Source organism: Nyctereutes procyonoides, unplaced genomic scaffold, assembly GCF_905146905.1.
Source record: "Nyctereutes procyonoides isolate TBG_1078 unplaced genomic scaffold, NYPRO_anot_genome, whole genome shotgun sequence".
NCBI classification, from domain to species: domain Eukaryota; kingdom Metazoa; phylum Chordata; class Mammalia; order Carnivora; family Canidae; genus Nyctereutes; species Nyctereutes procyonoides.
In genome coordinates, this window is record NW_026575020.1 from 45282347 (window position 1) to 45299593 (window position 17247).

General features: G+C 56.7%; 1 protein-coding gene across 2 annotated transcripts in view; it reads left to right on the forward strand.

Annotated features, from left to right (window-relative positions):
• Positions 1 to 16606, forward strand: part of MRC2 (mannose receptor C type 2) — a 53748-nt gene extending 37142 nt beyond the window's left edge. Inside the window, exons 9-30 of one of the 2 annotated variants that reach the window (XM_055337337.1) lie at positions 578 to 685; positions 2812 to 2927; positions 3389 to 3537; positions 4115 to 4332; positions 5048 to 5190; positions 6289 to 6391; positions 6617 to 6755; positions 6868 to 6903; positions 7153 to 7313; positions 7412 to 7479; positions 8224 to 8324; positions 8612 to 8754; positions 11902 to 12016; positions 12163 to 12326; positions 12492 to 12600; positions 13086 to 13324; positions 13464 to 13632; positions 13727 to 13876; positions 14174 to 14293; positions 14476 to 14655; positions 15109 to 15135; positions 15275 to 16606. In XM_055337337.1, the coding sequence (XP_055193312.1) occupies positions 578 to 685; positions 2812 to 2927; positions 3389 to 3537; positions 4115 to 4332; positions 5048 to 5190; positions 6289 to 6391; positions 6617 to 6755; positions 6868 to 6903; positions 7153 to 7313; positions 7412 to 7479; positions 8224 to 8324; positions 8612 to 8754; positions 11902 to 12016; positions 12163 to 12326; positions 12492 to 12600; positions 13086 to 13324; positions 13464 to 13632; positions 13727 to 13876; positions 14174 to 14293; positions 14476 to 14655; positions 15109 to 15135; positions 15275 to 15498 (2982 nt within the window). In that variant the 3' untranslated portion in view covers positions 15499 to 16606. The remainder of the gene's footprint in view (positions 1 to 577; positions 686 to 2811; positions 2928 to 3388; positions 3538 to 4114; positions 4333 to 5047; positions 5191 to 6288; positions 6392 to 6616; positions 6756 to 6867; positions 6904 to 7152; positions 7314 to 7411; positions 7480 to 8223; positions 8325 to 8611; positions 8755 to 11901; positions 12017 to 12162; positions 12327 to 12491; positions 12601 to 13085; positions 13325 to 13463; positions 13633 to 13726; positions 13877 to 14173; positions 14294 to 14475; positions 14656 to 15108; positions 15136 to 15274) is intronic. The other variant, XM_055337346.1, reaches the window with a different exon arrangement.
• The last annotated feature ends 641 nt before the right edge of the window (positions 16607 to 17247 follow it).

The window sequence follows — 17247 nt, forward strand, 5'->3', positions numbered from 1 at the left end:
TGCCAGCTGCTCTTCCCCACCGGCAGGTGGCATCAGAAGCCGCATTTTATGGACACATTCCCTTGGCCACTCGGTGCCAGCCCTACCCAGCCCAAAAAATGATGGGGGGTGACTCTGCCATAGCTTTGGTTCTGATGCAATGTGGGGAGATGAAGGAGTTAGCAGAGGCCTTCGAGCAGACCTAAGAGATCCTTTAAAAAGACAAAGTCCGAGAAACAGGATACTGACTCCAGGGACAGATAAGACATTCTGCTGTGACATACTGCACATGGTGCCAGGACTATGGAGACAGAGCCATCTGGCATGAGGGATGCTATTTAAAAATTTATAAACAGTTATTTGTTGAGTGTCTGCCACGTGCCAGGCATCCTCCTGGGGCCTGGGCTGCAAACACCTCTGCCCTCTGGATGGAGCCAAAGGCAGACAAACTGCTGGCCAGGAGCCGGGGAACACAGGACAGCCTTGGAACACAGAGAGGTCTAGCAAGTGGATGCAGGGGCAATTCTGAAAATCAGCTTCACCTTCAAGGGGTTTGGGGGAGGGAGGGCTGAGACTCTCCCTCATCCTGTGTCCCTAGGAAGGTCGTTGGAACGATAGCCCCTGTAACCAGTCCTTGCCGTCCATCTGCAAGAAGGCAGGCCAGCTGAGCCAGGGGGCAGCCGAGGAGGACCACGGCTGCCGGAAGGTGAGGGTGCTTCTGGAGCTGCTCCTGGTGGTGGTGGTGGGGCAACCAGAGGAGTTCCCAGGGGAGGGAGGAGGCAGATGGAGTCCTGCAGCCTCCCATGGCCTCCTCCCTTGCTTGGCTCGTCCCTTCTTCCTGCTCTCCAAACTGCTCCGTTCCAGAAAAGGGTGATAGTGGATGAGGTGGGGTGGGGCCCCTCTCCATGAAGAAGCTACTTCCCAGAGGCAGCGGGGAACAGGCGGTGGGGGGGCAGGCCCCCGAGTCATCACCTGAGTGAGGCTGCCCGGGTGCACCCCAGTCCTGCTTGGCCACCTCTGCTGGCACACCCCTTGCCGTCTGATAGAGTGTGTGCTTGTCTGTCTCCCCCCCCCCCACAATGAGGCCATCCTGGTGTCGCCTTGCTGTGTCCCTAGCCCCAGGGGCTTCCAGGTGTGAGGGAGGGAGGGAATGAAGACTGACTGGGTTAGTGGCCCAGTGTGTGTATGACTGAGGGTGTGGGTGGGTGATGCCCGTGTCCTCCTCCAGGCCCTCCCTGGCCCCCCACCACCTGGCCCCCAGCCAAGCAGGGTGGTGAGCAATGTGGGTGAATATGGGGAGGTTACTCAAAAAAGACACTTCATGGTGCTTTGGCCCCTGATGGCTCCAGCTGCCAAGGCCACCCTCCTGCCAGCCTGTCCCTGCCAGTTTGGCTTCTCATTCTGTTTTCCTTTGGATCAAGCCCCTCACCGCACCCTGCCTCCTGTGAACTCCAAGCTCTGCGCCAGGGGGAGGGGCCTGAAACAACAGGCATGTACCCACAGTGGGGAGGAGAGAGAGCAGACAGGGACCCTGCTGAAGCATCCAGGAGGCTGGTAGGGTCAGGGACTGGCCCAGGGGCTCTGACCTGGCTCGGGGTGAGGTGGTGGCAGGGGAGGAGGAGTGACCAGCTTCCTTGAGCATCCGGGCCACCCGACCTGTGTGTGCAGTGTTGTGCAGCCCCGGTTAATGCCCTGGGAGAGCCGAGATCTTCGCACAGTCCCACCGTCTACCCCAAGGCGTTCCCCATCCCCCACCTTCTCTTTTGCTCTGGCTCCTACCCATGGGGCTGTGTCTCTCTCCCAACCTTGAGTCTACCCTAAGGCTTCCCATTTCAAGGGCTCCTGGAGAGGAAGGCCCTGGCACCTGGTGTCTTAGGAGGAGCAGGGCTGTGGTGAGGACAGGCAAAGCCTTTGCGGTGCGGGTTCAAGTCCAGGCTCCACCTTGTACTATCTGTGTATGAAATCCAATCACTTAATTTATCTGAGCCTCAGTTCCTCTTTTGAAAGGCAGGAGCAGATTGCTCAGGGTGGCCCAAGGGAAGAGGAGTCTCCCTTGGGTAAAGGCTTGCTTGGTCTCGTGGGGGTCCGATGGTAGAGAGCCAGCCCCTCAGAGCAGTGGTCTCTTCCAAAGCTTCACTGCTTCTCACTGAGGGTCTGTCCCCCCGACCCCGGGTAGGTGCACCCTCCACTTACTCTACCTTTTCCAGGACCCAAGGATTACCTGGGCCCTCTGCATCCTGGCAGCCCTCCCAGCTTTTCAGCTCTGTTTCTTAGCCAACTGGCAATTTTCCCACTGTGACTCTTTGTTTAAATGCCCAGAGAGGGATCCCTGGGTGGCGCAGCGGTTTGGCGCCTGCATTTGGCCCAGGGCGCGATCCTGGAGACCCGGAATCGAATCCCACATCGGGCTCCCGGTGCATGGAGCCTGCTTTTCCCTCTGCCTGTGTCTCTGCCTCTCTCTCTCTCTCTGTGACTATCATAAGTAAATAAAAATTAAAAAAAAAAAAAAATTTTTAAATGCCCAGAGAGGAGTCCAGTGGGCCACTCATCTTTTTTCACCAACCTACCGGCAGATCAGCCACCCTTGAGCCATGCTCACCCTCCGGTCTGGCAGTTGTGGGTAACGGTAGGGAGGGGAGTGTGAGGCTGATGAGGTGCAGAACACAGCACGGGAAGAGCTGTCCCTGGCGTCAAACCAGTCCCCTCTGTCCTGTGCCCAAGCTTGTGGCACGATCAGTGATGCCACTGCTGGCATTCCCCACCCAGGATTTGTGGGTGAGGGAGGAGAGTCCTCCCCGCAGACATCCCTCTTCTGCCCATCTCTCGAGCCAGGGTTGGACATGGCACAGCCCATCCTGCTACTGGCTAGGGGAGGACCAAGTAACCTACAGTGAGGCCCGGCGCCTGTGTACCGATCACGGTTCCCAGCTGGTCACGATCACCAACAGGTACAGGACGGGCATGTGCCCAGACCAGCCCTTATTCCTATCCTGGCCCAAACAGGGTGGCATTTGCCATCAAGCGCACAGGGACTAAGTCCTTGGAGCCTCAAATGGCTAATGTCATCATAAGAATTTTTCAAATATCATCACAAGAATGACTCCTGTTATTTAGTGACCCCGTTGTGGGGCAGGGCCTGGACAGGGGCACAAACAGGTGTAGGTGTGGGCTGCCTGCCCAAGAGAGGGCTCTCTACTTTCTTCTCAGCCAGGCACAGAGGTGCAGGCAGTAGGGGGGAAGGTCAGTTGCTGTGTGTCAGCTGCAGGGTCTCCATGGGCCCCCACTTGCCCTAAGCAAGTTACCGGGTATAACACTGAAGTTCCTGGGGCAGGGCATCTGGCCTGTGGTTCAGGGACTGAGGGGTAAGGGGTGGTGGGAGCTCCCTGCCTGACCAGCTTCTCTCCCACAGGTTTGAGCAGGCTTTTGTCAGCAGCCTCATCTACAACTGGGATGGCGAGTACTTCTGGACTGCCCTGCAGGACCTCAATAGCACCGGCTCCTTCCGCTGGCTCAGTGGGGATGAGGTCATGTACACCCACTGGAACCGGGACCAGCCCGGTGAGCCCCTCCTCTGTGGCACCTGCTCAACCCCTTCTCTGACTTTCTTTGGGAAAGCCAGGAGGCCGTATGGGCCTGCTGCTCAGGACCGACTCCCAGGGCCTCCCAGGAAACTGATCATTGGTACAGTGTGGGAAGTGATTAGGAGCCCAGGCTCTGGGACCAAACCAACTGGAGCATCTTGAGCCTCAGTTTCCCTTATGCCAAACAAGGATAACGGTACTTTGCTCATAGGGCTGACGCGAGGTTGAACTGGATAAATAGACATGAAGTGCTTAGAGTGCAAGTGCTGGCCATCAGAATTGTTGCCATTTCACACTCACTGTCTCTTTTAGCCTTTTCAATAACCTGATGAAACTGAGGATAAAACAGCCTCAGAGAGGTTAAGCAACTTGCCAGAAGATCTCCCAGGAGTAAGCACAGGGCTAGGACTGCCTCCATTCCCTTCCAGGCCCTGCAGAGCCCAGCAAGCTGGTCACCAGTGCAGGGGGCCGAGGCCGGGGATGTGTGCTGTGGGGATGTGGGGGAGGGCCGGCCCATGAGTCCTCAGCAAGCAGGTCTCTGCTCCCTCCTCCAGGGTACAGCCGTGGGGGCTGTGTGGCCCTGGCCACAGGCAGCGCCATGGGGCTGTGGGAGGTGAAGAACTGCACGGCATTCCGGGCTCGCTACATCTGCCGGCAGAGCCTGGGCACGCCAGTGACACCGGAACTGCCTGGGCCCGATCCCACACCCAGCCTCACCGGCTCCTGTCCCCAAGGTTGGGGGTCAGACCCCAAACTCCGGCACTGCTATAAGGTAGGTGGCCGCTGGTGTGGGAGGAGGGAGAAAAACAAGCAAAGCCAGGGTCAAGGGCAGCCCCAGTGGGGCCCAGCCATGATCCAGGGTTCCAGGGCCACTATCTCCCCACCATGGACCGCAGACGGAGGTAATCTCCGATGACGCTCTTGTCAGTGAAATTGCAGGTCTGGTACATAGTAGGTGCTTGATGAAGGTGAGGAATTGAGAAAAAAAAGACAAGGGAGAGAATTGATTTCAGGGGTTCCCAAATGTTGGGCCTGGACTGGTTGCCTTTCACAATCACCTGGGCAGCTTGATAAAATAAATTCCAGGCTGCCATTATGGAGACTGGGATTCTTTAGGTTGGAGTAGGGCCTGGTCCTCTGATTTTTAAACTCTGCTGGGTTTGGGAGCCATCCTTATTATAGTCCAAGGTCTTTTATTACATGAGGAAATTGAGCCCAGGGAAGGGGAGGGACTTGCCCACAGCAAACAGTGGCTCCCTGAGATAAGAACCCAGGTCTTGGACTGGTTCCAGGATTTGGGCAGGGGGTGTTCTCTAGGAGCGGGCGATACTGGCTCCCCTCCCCTGAGGTTCATTCTCCGAGAGCAGGATTGTCTTAGCTAGCCTGCATTCCTGTCCAGTGAGGCCCCAGCCTCCTCCCTACTGCTGTCATAGGAGGCCAGGTGGACCAGTAGGGACAGCTTGGACACCTGGACTTTGTTCCTGTAGGTATTCAGCTCTGAGCGGCTGCAGGATAAGAAGACCTGGGTGCAGGCCCAGGGGGCCTGCCAAGAGTTGGGGGCCCAGCTGCTGAGCCTAGCCAGCTATGAAGAGGAACACTTTGTAGCCAACATGCTCAACAAGATCTTCGGGTACTGAGCCTGGGGCAGTGGCTTGCATGCACCTGTGTGGTTCTTGGTTTTGCTGGACACAGGGCAGAGGGCAGGGTGAAGGCGCCTCCAGTGAGGCCTGTCTGAGGGCTCAGAATGACCTGTGTATCTGCAGCTAATGCTTGGATTGCCCTGTCCTTCAGGCAGCCCTGGTTGGAGACTGTTGCTCACCAGTGTCAGGGAGCCAGCAGTGTCCCCTGCAGATTCACAGACTTTTACAAAAGTAACTGCCCTCCCCAGCCCTCCTTGTCCATGGTAAAATCTTCTGCAAGTAGATCCAAGTTGAGCTTCCCCCCCACCCCCAACACCATCCCATAACAGCTCACTCTCTTCAATAAATAACTTTTCCTGAGAGATAGGAGAAAAGCTACAGACCCCATGTCTGTCCTGTGGGCATCCTATGATACACAGCACCTATAATCCCTTAGCAGTGGGAAACATCCGAATGGATCCACGCTTCCCAAGATCTTAGTTCCAGGGACATGTCTTTCCAGCAAACATTAAGATTACGTTATTTGACTAGTAATTATAGCTCTCATTGATGGCCTCTGACCATGTCTCAGATTCTGCACTAAACATTTAATCCTCTTTCAGTCTTTTCTTCAGCCCTAAGAAGTAGACATTATCCTGGACCCATGTGGGCTGATAGAGAGGTTGGGTTATTTCCCCGCGGTCAGGGAGCTGCTCCATGGGTGAACCAACACTGGAATCTACTTTTATCTGATTCCAGAGCCCCAGGTCTATGCTCCAACTCCAGTGACTTACTAAACTCCCTGAAGTGAAAGCCTACAGAGTCTTGCTGGCAGAGCAAACCCCACCCAAAGGGAAGCCAGGGAAGGGAGCCAGGTCAGCCCTCCCCAGCCCCAGTGAGCTGGGCGCCTGGTCCAGCTAGGTCAGTTCTCTCTGGGGAGAGAACCCATAAAGGTGGCCCCAACAGTGTCTTGCTGGTGAGTGTGAAGCCCAGATGGAGAGGCCCCAGGACCTCAGGACTGCCCAGGTCACCTGCAAGGGGCTCCTGCCCGGGGCTCCTGCCCCTCTCATCCCCATCTCTATTGTCCCCTCCGCTGGGTTGTGCTGAAGTGAATCAGAGCCGGAGATCCACGAGCAGAACTGGTTCTGGATCGGCCTGAACCGTCGAGACCCCGGAGCCGGGCAGAGCTGGCGCTGGAGCGACGGCTTGGGGGTGAGCCCACCTGGAGGGGGCGGTGAGGGGTGTGCGGGGCCGCGGTGGGCGTGGTCTTAGGGGCGGGGCAGAGCCTGGCGGCCAGAGCAGGCAGGTTAAGGAAAGGGGGGCGGGGCGCCCAGCCCGGGGTGGGGGTTCCTAGCGCCTGTCAGGCCTTTTATACGAATGTTCTGGGGACGCGGAGGCCTGCGCCTGCCGACAACCTTCTCCCACTCCCGCCTCCAGTTCTCTTACCACAACTTCGACCGGAGCAGGCATGACGACGACGACATCCGGGGCTGTGCTGTGCTCGACCTGGCCTCCCTGCAGTGGGTGGCCATGCAGTGCGAGACGCAGCTGGACTGGATCTGCAAGATCCCTCGAGGTTGGGTGGGATGGTGCTGGGGAGCGGGGGAGGGGGCGCAGGGCGGTGGGGCCGGGAGTCCAGGGGAGGATCTCCCTTCCCTGCAGCATCGCGGTCCCTGTTGTCCCCGTAGGCACAGACGTGCGGGAGCCCGACGTCAGCCCACAAGGTAAGGCCCCCGGCCCACCGTGCTCCCCTTGGTGGTCAGGAGAGGGTGAGGGGCGTCACCTCTGGGGCCGGGCCTGGCGGGATGGAATGAAAGGAGTCAGGGATTCGAGCCGAGAGAAGAGGAATCGTGGCGCCTGGAACCCGTCTCCAAGCAGGGACAAGCCTGGGCTTAGAGCGGTGTCTGCGGGGGCCCTAGGCGCTCGCCACCCCTGCTGGCCTCCCGTCCCACGCTCACACTGCCCCCCCGCAGGCCGGCGGGAGTGGCTGCGTTTCCTGGACGCCGAGTACAAGTTCTTCGAGCACCACTCCACGTGGGCTCAGGCGCAGCGCATCTGCACGTGGTTCCAGGCCGAGCTGGCCTCCGTGCACAGCCAGGCGGAGTTGGACTTCCTGGGGCACAACCTGCAGAAGGTGAGCACACCAGTGAGCATGGGCCTGCGGGCAGTGGGAGGGCAGGCCCAGGGAGGCGAGGCCCTGCCAACCCTTATCTGCCTGACCGGTTTCCCCAGTTCTCCCGGGGCCAAGAGCAGCACTGGTGGATTGGCCTGCACACAGCAGAGAGTGATGGGCGTTTCAGGTAGGAGCCTTCCAGGGTCAGCAGGTGTGGGAGGGAGCCGGTGCCGGGATCTCCGGGCACCACCCCCAGATGGGAGCTAGGGAGGCTGCCCACAGAGACAGATAGACCTGGATTTGAATCCAGCTCTGTTCCTCCCTGGCTGTGTGGCCTTGATCAAATGACTTAACCTTCGTGGGCCTTGATTTTCTCATCCAAAAATGAGCCTAATGAGGCCTGCCTGGTAAGATTGCTCTGAGGATTAGAAATAAGGTATGCGAAGTCCTTAGCATAGGACTTCATCCAGCATCCAGCACATAATTGGGCACCAAATAATCGCAGCTCATATTATGCTGGGGCCACCCATGAATAAGGCCCCCTCAGGACACGGGCAAGAACATACGATGTCCAGAGGGGCCTCTTTGTATTCAATACCCACCTACCATGCATGAGGGGGCTTGAGGCAGGAAGGATCAGGAGCACATATTTATCTGAGCACACTGCTGCCCTTGCACCTCTGTTCTGGGATTCTTGGACTTTTCCAGTTAGCAAATGAGTGCCCATGGAGGGCTGCACCTTACGTGGAGGCACCAGGACTTTAGGTCCCCAGCTACCCTGAGCTCAGTAGCCTCACTCTCAGCCTGCAGCCACTGAACCCCTGGACTTGGGCCCTTCCCTGCCCCCATCTTGGTGGCCTTCATTGCTGCATCCAAGGGAGGTTGGGCCCAGGGACAATGCTGGAGCCTTCTCTGCTCGGTGTCATTGCAGGTGGACAGATGGTTCCATTATAAACTTCATCTCCTGGGCACCTGGTAAACCTCGGCCTATTGGCAAGGATAAGAAGTGTGTGTACATGACCGCCAGCAGAGGTGAGGGCGAGGGCGGGGCAGGGAGGGTGCAGAAGCTGAGCAGAGGGTTGATGTTGGGGGAAGGGAGGTGAGCAGGCCCATCAGTCTCTTCTCAATCTCTTTGTTCCCACAACCCTAGAGGGGCTAGACCCAGAGAGGGGGCCTGTGCCCCTGATCCAGCAGCCATAGAGGACTGGAGTTCAGAACTAGACACGGGCACCTGACCCCTGTGTCCTCTTCTTAGGGCATGAGCAAGGGTGCTGCCAGCCCTGCCCCATGCTAGAGTAACTGCCCTCCTCTTTCCACAGAGGACTGGGGGGATCAGAGGTGCCTGACAGCCTTGCCCTACATCTGCAAGCGCAGCAACAGCACTGGAGAGCCACAGCCCCCAGACCTGCCACCCACGGCCCTGGGGGGCTGCCCCTCTGGCTGGAACCAGTTCCTTAACAAGGTAGGGGGGCCACTTAAGGGATTCAGGGGAGACGATGTGAACATGAGAGGGCTGAGCTTTAGGAGTCCTGGCCCTCTGGCAACATTGGAGTCATGACGTCTTGCCTATACCCATCGACCTCTCTCCTACTTGGCCCCAGTGCCTGGGCTAGACTCCTGAAAAATAACTCTGTATAGTAGCCCCTTCTAATCCACCAGGTAATGAGGGTGTCCACATAGGTTGGTGAGTTGTCTAGATCAGTGGTCGCCAAACATTTTGATAATGAATCTCCTACTAGTAAAACACAATATTAAACATACGAAATATGTGTGTCTACATCAGGTATATGTGTGTAAAGAAATACATATTTACTTCCATACTAATGTAGCGAATGTTGTACATAGTAAACTATGCGCAAGAGCAAAAGAATATGCGCTAAAGATTGAAAAGGAATATTTTTAAGTTTAAAAATTTTTTTCTTTCTTTTTTTTAATTTTTCTTTCTTAGTGGAATGAGGAAAGTCCTCAGAAATGATCAATTATGAGAATTATTCACATTTAAATAATTTTAATAAGAGCCAGGTAATTGCATATATTTCATTATTTTAAAAAATCCCAGCCTGACACTTTCTGATTAGAGACTTCACAGGTCTTGTTTGAAGTTTGAATTATTTTAAAACATGGGTTTAATGGTTATTGTAGAGGAAAGTTGCCTCACAAAGGCAAATATATCAAAATGGAAAAGTTCATCCATCATCAACTGGGCTTTCTTTGTTTTTCAGTCCTTCTACCAATTAGACAGAGGTTTTTGTTTAAAAATCGGCTAGTACATCTCTGCATTTTAAATTAAATCGTCGGGGCTCCTGGATGGCTCAGTCAGTTAAGCGTCTGCCTTCAGCTTAGGTCATGATCTCAGGGTCCTGGAATCGAGCCCCACATTGGGCTCCATGCTCAGTGGGGAGCCTGCTTCTCCTTCTCCCTCTGTTGCTCCCCCTGCTTGTGTGCAGGCTCTCTCTCTCTCTCTCTCTCTCTCTCTCTGCCAAATAAATAAATAAAATCTTTAACCTGCCTCATAAAGTAATCAGTAACCCGATTAAGATGGTTTAAGAACAAGTCTTTGGCAGATTTTTTGAAACATTCAGGAAATTCTTTTCCCAAGGGTTTTGAGTGTGTGGACAAGAAAGTTGGAGGCAGTAACGGTAATCAGGAGGCAGTAACGTTAATCAGAAGGGATATGTTTCTAAACATGTTTGCAGAATGTTCCTTCTAGAGTGTGAGTTTCTTTCCAAAAGTGGTTAGTTTTGTACTCATGGGCTGATTAGTCAGACCTGGTTAGATCTTCACTGTTCTTACATAGTGGCTCACAAGAGCTTGTCCCAGGAAGAGAGGAGCACTATCTTCTTGTTGGTGCTGGCATCTCAAGTATGAGCTTCGATCCGTGCTTTCTTTGCGGATGTTGTAAAAACCATTTAGCCGGATTGTGAGGATTAGATTAGTTAACGCTAGATCATATAATCCGTAAATCTTTGTCCTGCATTGGAGTGCAGCCAGCCTCTTAGTGTCATAGAGCTCTTACTGTCTTCAGAATATTCAAGCGAATATTATACCTTTCCTACCTTAAAAGAAAAAAAGAAGAAAAAAAAAAACATGTGCAATATTAAAAACTTGGGGAAAAAACAGAAAGAACGAAAATAAAACTCAGCCTTTCCAGAAATAGCCACTATTAATATTTATTACTCTGCTTCCTTCCTTTTTCCGTGTAATTGAGATCATACTACGTAACACGTTTTTGTATCCGGCCTTTCTTTGTCAGTATTACATTTTGAGCATTTCCTCATATCATTACATTGCTTTTTTTCCAGAAACTTATTCTCCTGGCTTCTTCCACCTGATATAAAACAGAATGTATTGTATGTATGTAATTAGTCTCTTTCTTCATGTGTGTCGGCATCATTGTATAGATACCAGTTACTCCCGTGGCAAAAGCCTTTGAACTGTGCGGGGCCGTTTGCCCCTTCACTGCCTTGCCCCAGACACCTTGCTTCGTGAGTTCTCTACCCCCTGCTGCAGCCCTGTAGCATCTGGATGTGGGGGGAGAGAGTGAGGGCCTGCCTCCCCTCCCCCAGCTTCAAGCTCCTGTAGGGCAGGGCCACTGGCCTCTGACACGCCACGTAATACACTTGCACACGGTGGGGAGACCCCGAGTGTTGCTGAAATGAGCTGATACTTCCTCTCTTTAGCTGCTGACACTTGCTGATACTGATGTGACCTTGCTGCTGCTAATTTTATGACTAATTTCACTGATTGTTTAAAAGAGGCCTCAGAATATCTCTGAACTACTTCTGTGAAATCAAATGCATGCGCTTTGTGATAAACCTTCCCTCAGACTCTTGCATCATTTCTGGGTTTATAGTGTTCAGCCCCAAATCTGACCTTTGCATCGGTAAGCTAATGCTAGAACTCATGCTCTTACTAAGAGCTTTCACTTCTTAAGCACTTGCTATCATGTTGTGCACTGTTCTCTTTAACTCTTAAAATGACCCCAAAAGACAGATATTTTTATGTTCCCATTTTATGGAAAGTTTATATCAGATCTGGAGTCTGACCTGCCCATGTCCCCTGGCCCCCTTTGTGACTCCAAAGCTTCCTTCCTTCCTTTCTCCCCCATCAGACTGAGGAGAAAATCACTGGAAATCATTCATTTTCAGAGCCTTCACTTGAGAGATTTCCCATAGAGCTGCTGCCTCACAAAGATCATTCAGAAGAGAAGATGAGAGTGTCGTACAGATGAACATTAAGTTCAAAGGAAAAAAAAAAATAACAGATTTCAGGCAACATGCGGGAAGGTGTTGAGCTAAAATCGAGGCAGCCCTTGTCCCCAGGTGCTGTTGTCATAGGTAGTAGAGTCTTTGGTGGCCCAAAGACATCCTGCCACTTACAACCCCCCCACCTCCCGCCAGGCATAGGCAAGCGTACGTGACTGTGCTGTGTCAGGCTGAGAGGGTGCCAGAGCCTTGCTCAAGGAGCCCCAGATGTCCTGGTTCTGTTCTGTTATTCTCACAGCCCTCGAAGCCTCGCAGGGCCTACCGCTGAGTGCTACACAGCAGAGTTTCTGGGTTTGTGGGACAGGGTGGTGGAGGTGGACATCACGCCTCTCCCTCCGCCCCAGTGTTTCCGAATCCAGGGCCAGGACCCCCAGGACCGGGTGAAGTGGTCAGAGGCACAGTTCTCCTGTGAACAGCAAGAGGCCCAACTGGTCACCATTGCAAACCCCTTAGAGCAAGGTAAGGACAGCCCATGGGAAGGCCCCAGTAATCCTCTGACACAGTGCCCTCCCCTGCCCCCTCCCCCCATCAAAATGGCTAGACCAGAATGAGCCAAGGGGCTGGCTACCCTGTTGCTCATAACTCTCTCTTCTGGGGGACTGTAGCATTCATCACAGCCAGCCTGCCCAATGTGACCTTTGACCTTTGGATTGGCCTCCATGCCTCTCAGAGGGACTTCCAGTGGGTGGAGCAGGAACCTCTGCTGTATACCAACTGGGCACCTGGGGAGCCCTCTGGCCCTAGCCCTGCTCCCAGTGGCAACATACCGGTGAGGAAGCCCCCTCCTTGCCCCCCTGACCTGCAGCACTTGCCTTCACTCCCATGGTCCCCCTCTTCCAGCCTCTTTGCTGGGAATGCTGCCTCGGGGCATGCGGGGGGCAGTGGCACAAGGGGAGAGCTTCCCGGGCTCCTCTGAGCAGCCCCCTCCCCCCAGACCAGCTGTGCGGTGGTCCTGCACAGCCCCTCCGCTCACTTCACTGGCCGCTGGGACGATCGGAGCTGCACAGAGGAGACGCATGGCTTCATCTGCCAAAAGGGCACAGGTACAGGTCTCCAGTGACCTCGGGGATGTCAGCACTGGGCCAGATGCTGTGGGCCGTGCCTGGAGGAATGATGAAACGTGGTCCCTGACGTCACTCCCAGAATCTAGTATCTACTTGGGACGCAGAGAGGCAGAAAGACCAGGCCCCAGTCAGAGGAAAAGGCAGTGAGCCCCGGGGCTCTCAGGTAGAAGGTTTGGGGGTCTGGAGGACCGAGCAGGTGCAGCTGGACACTGGGCAGGCCTGGTGTCGGGGAACCTGCGTTTGTGCCTCTGAGGCCCCTGCGGCTCCTGTGTGTTCTCCTGGGCCCGTGGGGTCCGAGTGGGTCATGGCTCCAGCGAGCCCCTCAGCTTACAGGCAAGAAGGTATTATTCGTCACAGTGGCTGACACTTCCATCAGTCTGGGCCTGCTCTCTGGCCTCCCCCACTTCATGCCTGGGAATGGGGTAAGGGCGGGCCTGGCCTGAGCCCTGCCCCCTTCCCTCCAGACCCTTCCCTGAGCCCGTCCCCAGCCGCGGCACCCCCAGCCCCAGGCACCGAGCTCTCCTACCTCAACGGCACCTTCCGGCTGCTGCAGAAGCCTCTGCGCTGGCACGACGCCCTCCTGCTGTGTGAGAGCCGCAACGCCAGCCTGGCACACGTGCCCGACCCCTACACCCAGGCCTTCCTCACACAGGCCGCCCGAGGGCTGCGTACCCCACTCTGGATCGGTCTGACCAGCGAGGAGGTGGGCCCCCGGCAGTCGGCCCGGCGCCAGGGCTGGCACCGCTCCCTCGATTTCCCTCCCTGTCTCCCCCCGACTCCTGGCCTTACTTCGCCTGCCTCTGTCCCCCACCCTCCCACCCTGACGGCCCCCTCGTGCCCAGGGCTCCCGGCGGTACTCCTGGGTCTCGGAGGAGCCGCTGAGCTACGTGAGCTGGCAGGACGGCGAGCCCCAGCAGCCGGGGGGCTGTGCCTACGTGGATGTGGATGGGGCCTGGCGCACCGCCAGCTGCGACACCAAGCTGCAGGGGGCTGTCTGTGGCGTGAACGGTGGTGAGCGCCCAGCTGTCGGGGCCGGGCGGTCGGCAAGGCGTGGGCTGTCCCGGGGAGCACCCCAGGCCATCTGCTCAATCCTGCACCCCCACAGGGCCCCCTCCTCCCCGAAGAATAAGCTACCATGGCAGCTGTCCCCAAGGGCTGGCCGATTCTGCATGGATTCCCTTCCGGGAGCACTGCTACTCCTTCCACATGGAGCTGCTGCTGGGCCACAAGGAGGCGCTGCAGCGCTGCCAGAGAGGTGGGCCAGGGCCCCACTAGAGCCCATGGGGGGTCATTTCAGGTGGTGGCCCCTAGGTGGACACCTACAGGCTCCATGGGTGCAGTCCCTGTTCCACACTCTGCCTGTAGGCAGTGCTCCCACATACGTGCTCCATCAGTTTCCAGTGCACAGAGACCACGTGTGACATTACCCGTAGATAACCCGTGCCACTCAGGCTGCTGGAGAAGAGGGCTGGGGCCTCTCTGGGGTGGGGGGTGTCTCTGCTCCCCCAGGGAGACCACTGTGTGTCCTGATGCGGGTCTCCCTTGTGTCCAGCGGGTGGGGCGGTCCTGTCCATCCTGGATGAGATGGAGAACGTGTTTGTCTGGGAGCACCTGCAGAGCTCTGAGGGCCAGAGTCGGGGGGCCTGGCTGGGTATGAACTTCAACCCTAAAGGTGGGTACCCTGGGTGTGGCATCAGGCGGGAGGGTGAAGCCTTAAGATGTGGGGAGGATGCCTTCCACCAGGGCTCGGTGGGGGTGAGGACTTGGGGAGAGGTGAGGATTGGTTCTAGAACAGGCCTGCTCTCTCCCACCTGTGCCTCTCCCCGCGCCCCCTCAGCACCTTGTCTCCCACAGGAGGCACCCTCGTCTGGCAGGACAACACAGCTGTGAACTACTCCAACTGGGGGCCCCCCGGCCTGGGCCCCAGCATGCTGAGCCACAATAGCTGTTACTGGATCCAGAGCAACAGTGGGCTTTGGCGCCCAGGCGCCTGCACCAACATTACCATGGGCGTTGTCTGCAAGCTCCCCCGAGGTGGGTGCCTGGCAGGCACAGCGCAGCCTCCTGCCGCCCCCGCTCAGCTGGCACAGGGCCTGGGCCGGGGGCCAGTGATGAGGTGGACTGGAGGGCAGGACCGGACAGGCCCGGGCCGCCAGGACCCTCCCCTGGGATAAATTGGTCTGTAGGAGGGACTGGCCCTTCCTACAAATTTCCAAACGAGACAGCAAACCCATCATTTTGTAGCGGTTAAGGGCACAGACGGGGTTCAAGCCCCGGCCAAACCACTTACCAACTCTGTGACCCCCGGCAAGTTCCTTAGAGTCTGTGGCCTCAGTTTCTTCCTATGTAAAATGAGGATGATGACAGTACCTACAAGATCAAATGAGCTAATAAAGTGCCGGGCACTCAAGAAGTGCTCTATACGTGTTTGCTTATTTTTACTGTTACTGCTTCACTTACTAACTGGTCCCTCCCTCTTCCTTGCAGCCGAGGAGAGCAGCTTCTCTCCATCAGGTGAGTCCAGGCCTGGGCTGAGAGGAGCCCTCTCCCCGCTTTGCCCAGCACGTGGGGGCATCGGGGGGCACAGGTGGAGGTGTGGGTGGGAGCTGCGGGGCCGGGCTTGGCCTCACCCTTAGCGGTGGGCTTGCTGCAGCAGCGCTCCCGGAGAACCCGGCGGCCCTGGTGGTGGTGCTGATGGCGGTGCTGCTGCTCCTGGCCCTGCTGACCGCAGCCTTGATCCTCTACCGGCGGCGACAGAGCGTGGAGCGTGGGACCTTCGAGGGCGCCCGGTACAGCCGCAGTGCCTCTGGCCCCGGCGAGGCCACGGAGAAGAACATTCTGGTGTCTGACATGGAAATGAATGAGCAGCAGGAGTAGAGCCAAGGGCGTGGGCAGGGTGGGCACAGGAGGAATGGGGAGGCTGGGCCCTGGGTCAGCCGGGCCCCCCACCAGCTACCAGTCCAGGTGGCCTATGGAGGGGGACCTTTGGGAGCCGCTCTTGGGAACTGGGGCTGATCAGGGACTGGCTGCTGGGGAGCCTCCCTCCCATATGAGGGCTGGGCTGAGACCTGGCTGAGTGCAGCGTGGTGTTTCCCTCTTGGGGCGGGGGGCTAAGGTCTTGTCACCTGGGCCTGTGCCCCCACGGTGACCAGAAGCAGGACAGGAGCCTCTTTCTGCTCCTTTCTCCCCAGGCCCCCCTGCCCAGGCCTGCTGACCCCTGCGCCAGGACCCCCTTTCTCATTGCAGAGCCTGAGGACCCTCCCCTGGGCCCTCGGCTAGCCTCTGTTGCATCTCTCCTTCCTGGCAGCCTTGGCTCTGAGCCCTCCCACCCCCATTCCGTCTCCCTGCTTCTCATGCAGCCCGTCCTTCTGAGCCAGGGCCCCAAGGTTTGGTGGGTGTCAGGAACAGGCCCCTGTTGTTCATGGTGGGTGTCAGCTGAGGGGGGGCCAAGCATGTCACTCCTGTGCCTGCTGGGGTGGTCCATGGGACGTGGAGGAGGGGCCTGGGCTGGGCCTGAGAACGAGGGCCCCATTGGGGTGTCAGCTGCGCTGGAGACAGGACCAGGAGAGACACCCTGACCCCCAGGGGGTGACCGGGCTGAGGTGTCATCTCCTGCTGGTTGGGGGAGGGCTCTGTCCCTAAAGAGTCCCCTGTGGGGACCATAGTAAGTACCCTCACGTTTCCAGCTCCTGGCTCTGGTTGGAAGAGAGAGAGGAGGGGGTTGTCAGAGTCCTGGGGGGGCGGGGGGGTTCGGAAGCAGGAGACCGCCCTCTAGTGGGGCCCAGAGGAACAGTGCCCGAGCTCCGGAGGGGCCCAGGCTGGGGTGGCCAGCCAGTCCCTGTGCCACGGCTTGGGACAGTGTGAACACGGACTCAAACACATGGTCCTTTTTTTGTAGTTCTTAATTTTTTTTAATGTGCCATTATTGTGAGGGAAAAAAGAAAAAAAGAAAAGCAAACCAATAAAACACCTTTAAGAAGCTTGAGACAGAAGGGTTTCTGCTTTGTTTTCTTGTCAGCCTTGTTCCTTGCACCATCTCAGAGGTAAACGTCATGTTTGGAGTTCCAGTCGTGCGTGCTTCTGCAGTCTACCATTTTGCTTCTGTCTCTGGGCCTCATGGGGACACCTGCACTCTTGTCTCCTCTTCTGGGCTCTTGCCCTTTGGGGCCTGCTCGCTATGTCCTCTGTGCCCCAGGGGGTGTGTGTGGGTGACAGCGCAGGAGCCACCGGATGGCTGTGAGGGCTCTGGCCACTTAGCTCACCTGAGTTCAATGTGTATGAGATGGGAGGCCGGGACGCACTCCCTGGGGTTGCTCTACGGCTATTTGAGGATTAAATGAGATCCCCTGTGCCAAGCAGTTAGCCCCACACCTCCGAGCTCGTGCAGTAAGTGCCCCATAAGCAGCTGCTACTGTTATTTGGGGCTGTGGTTCCCAGGGGGCGTTGGAGGTGCCCTGGGTGGGGGCTCCACATCACCATCTTCCCAAGGTCGCTGTCATACCTGCCCCCGAGCTGTGAACAAGTGCATATCTGTCCTTGGGGAGTTTGGCTTTGAAACCCCTCGGAGGCAGGCGGTGGCCCTCAGGACTGCCCCTCCTGACTGTTCACTCTGGACACTTGAGCTGC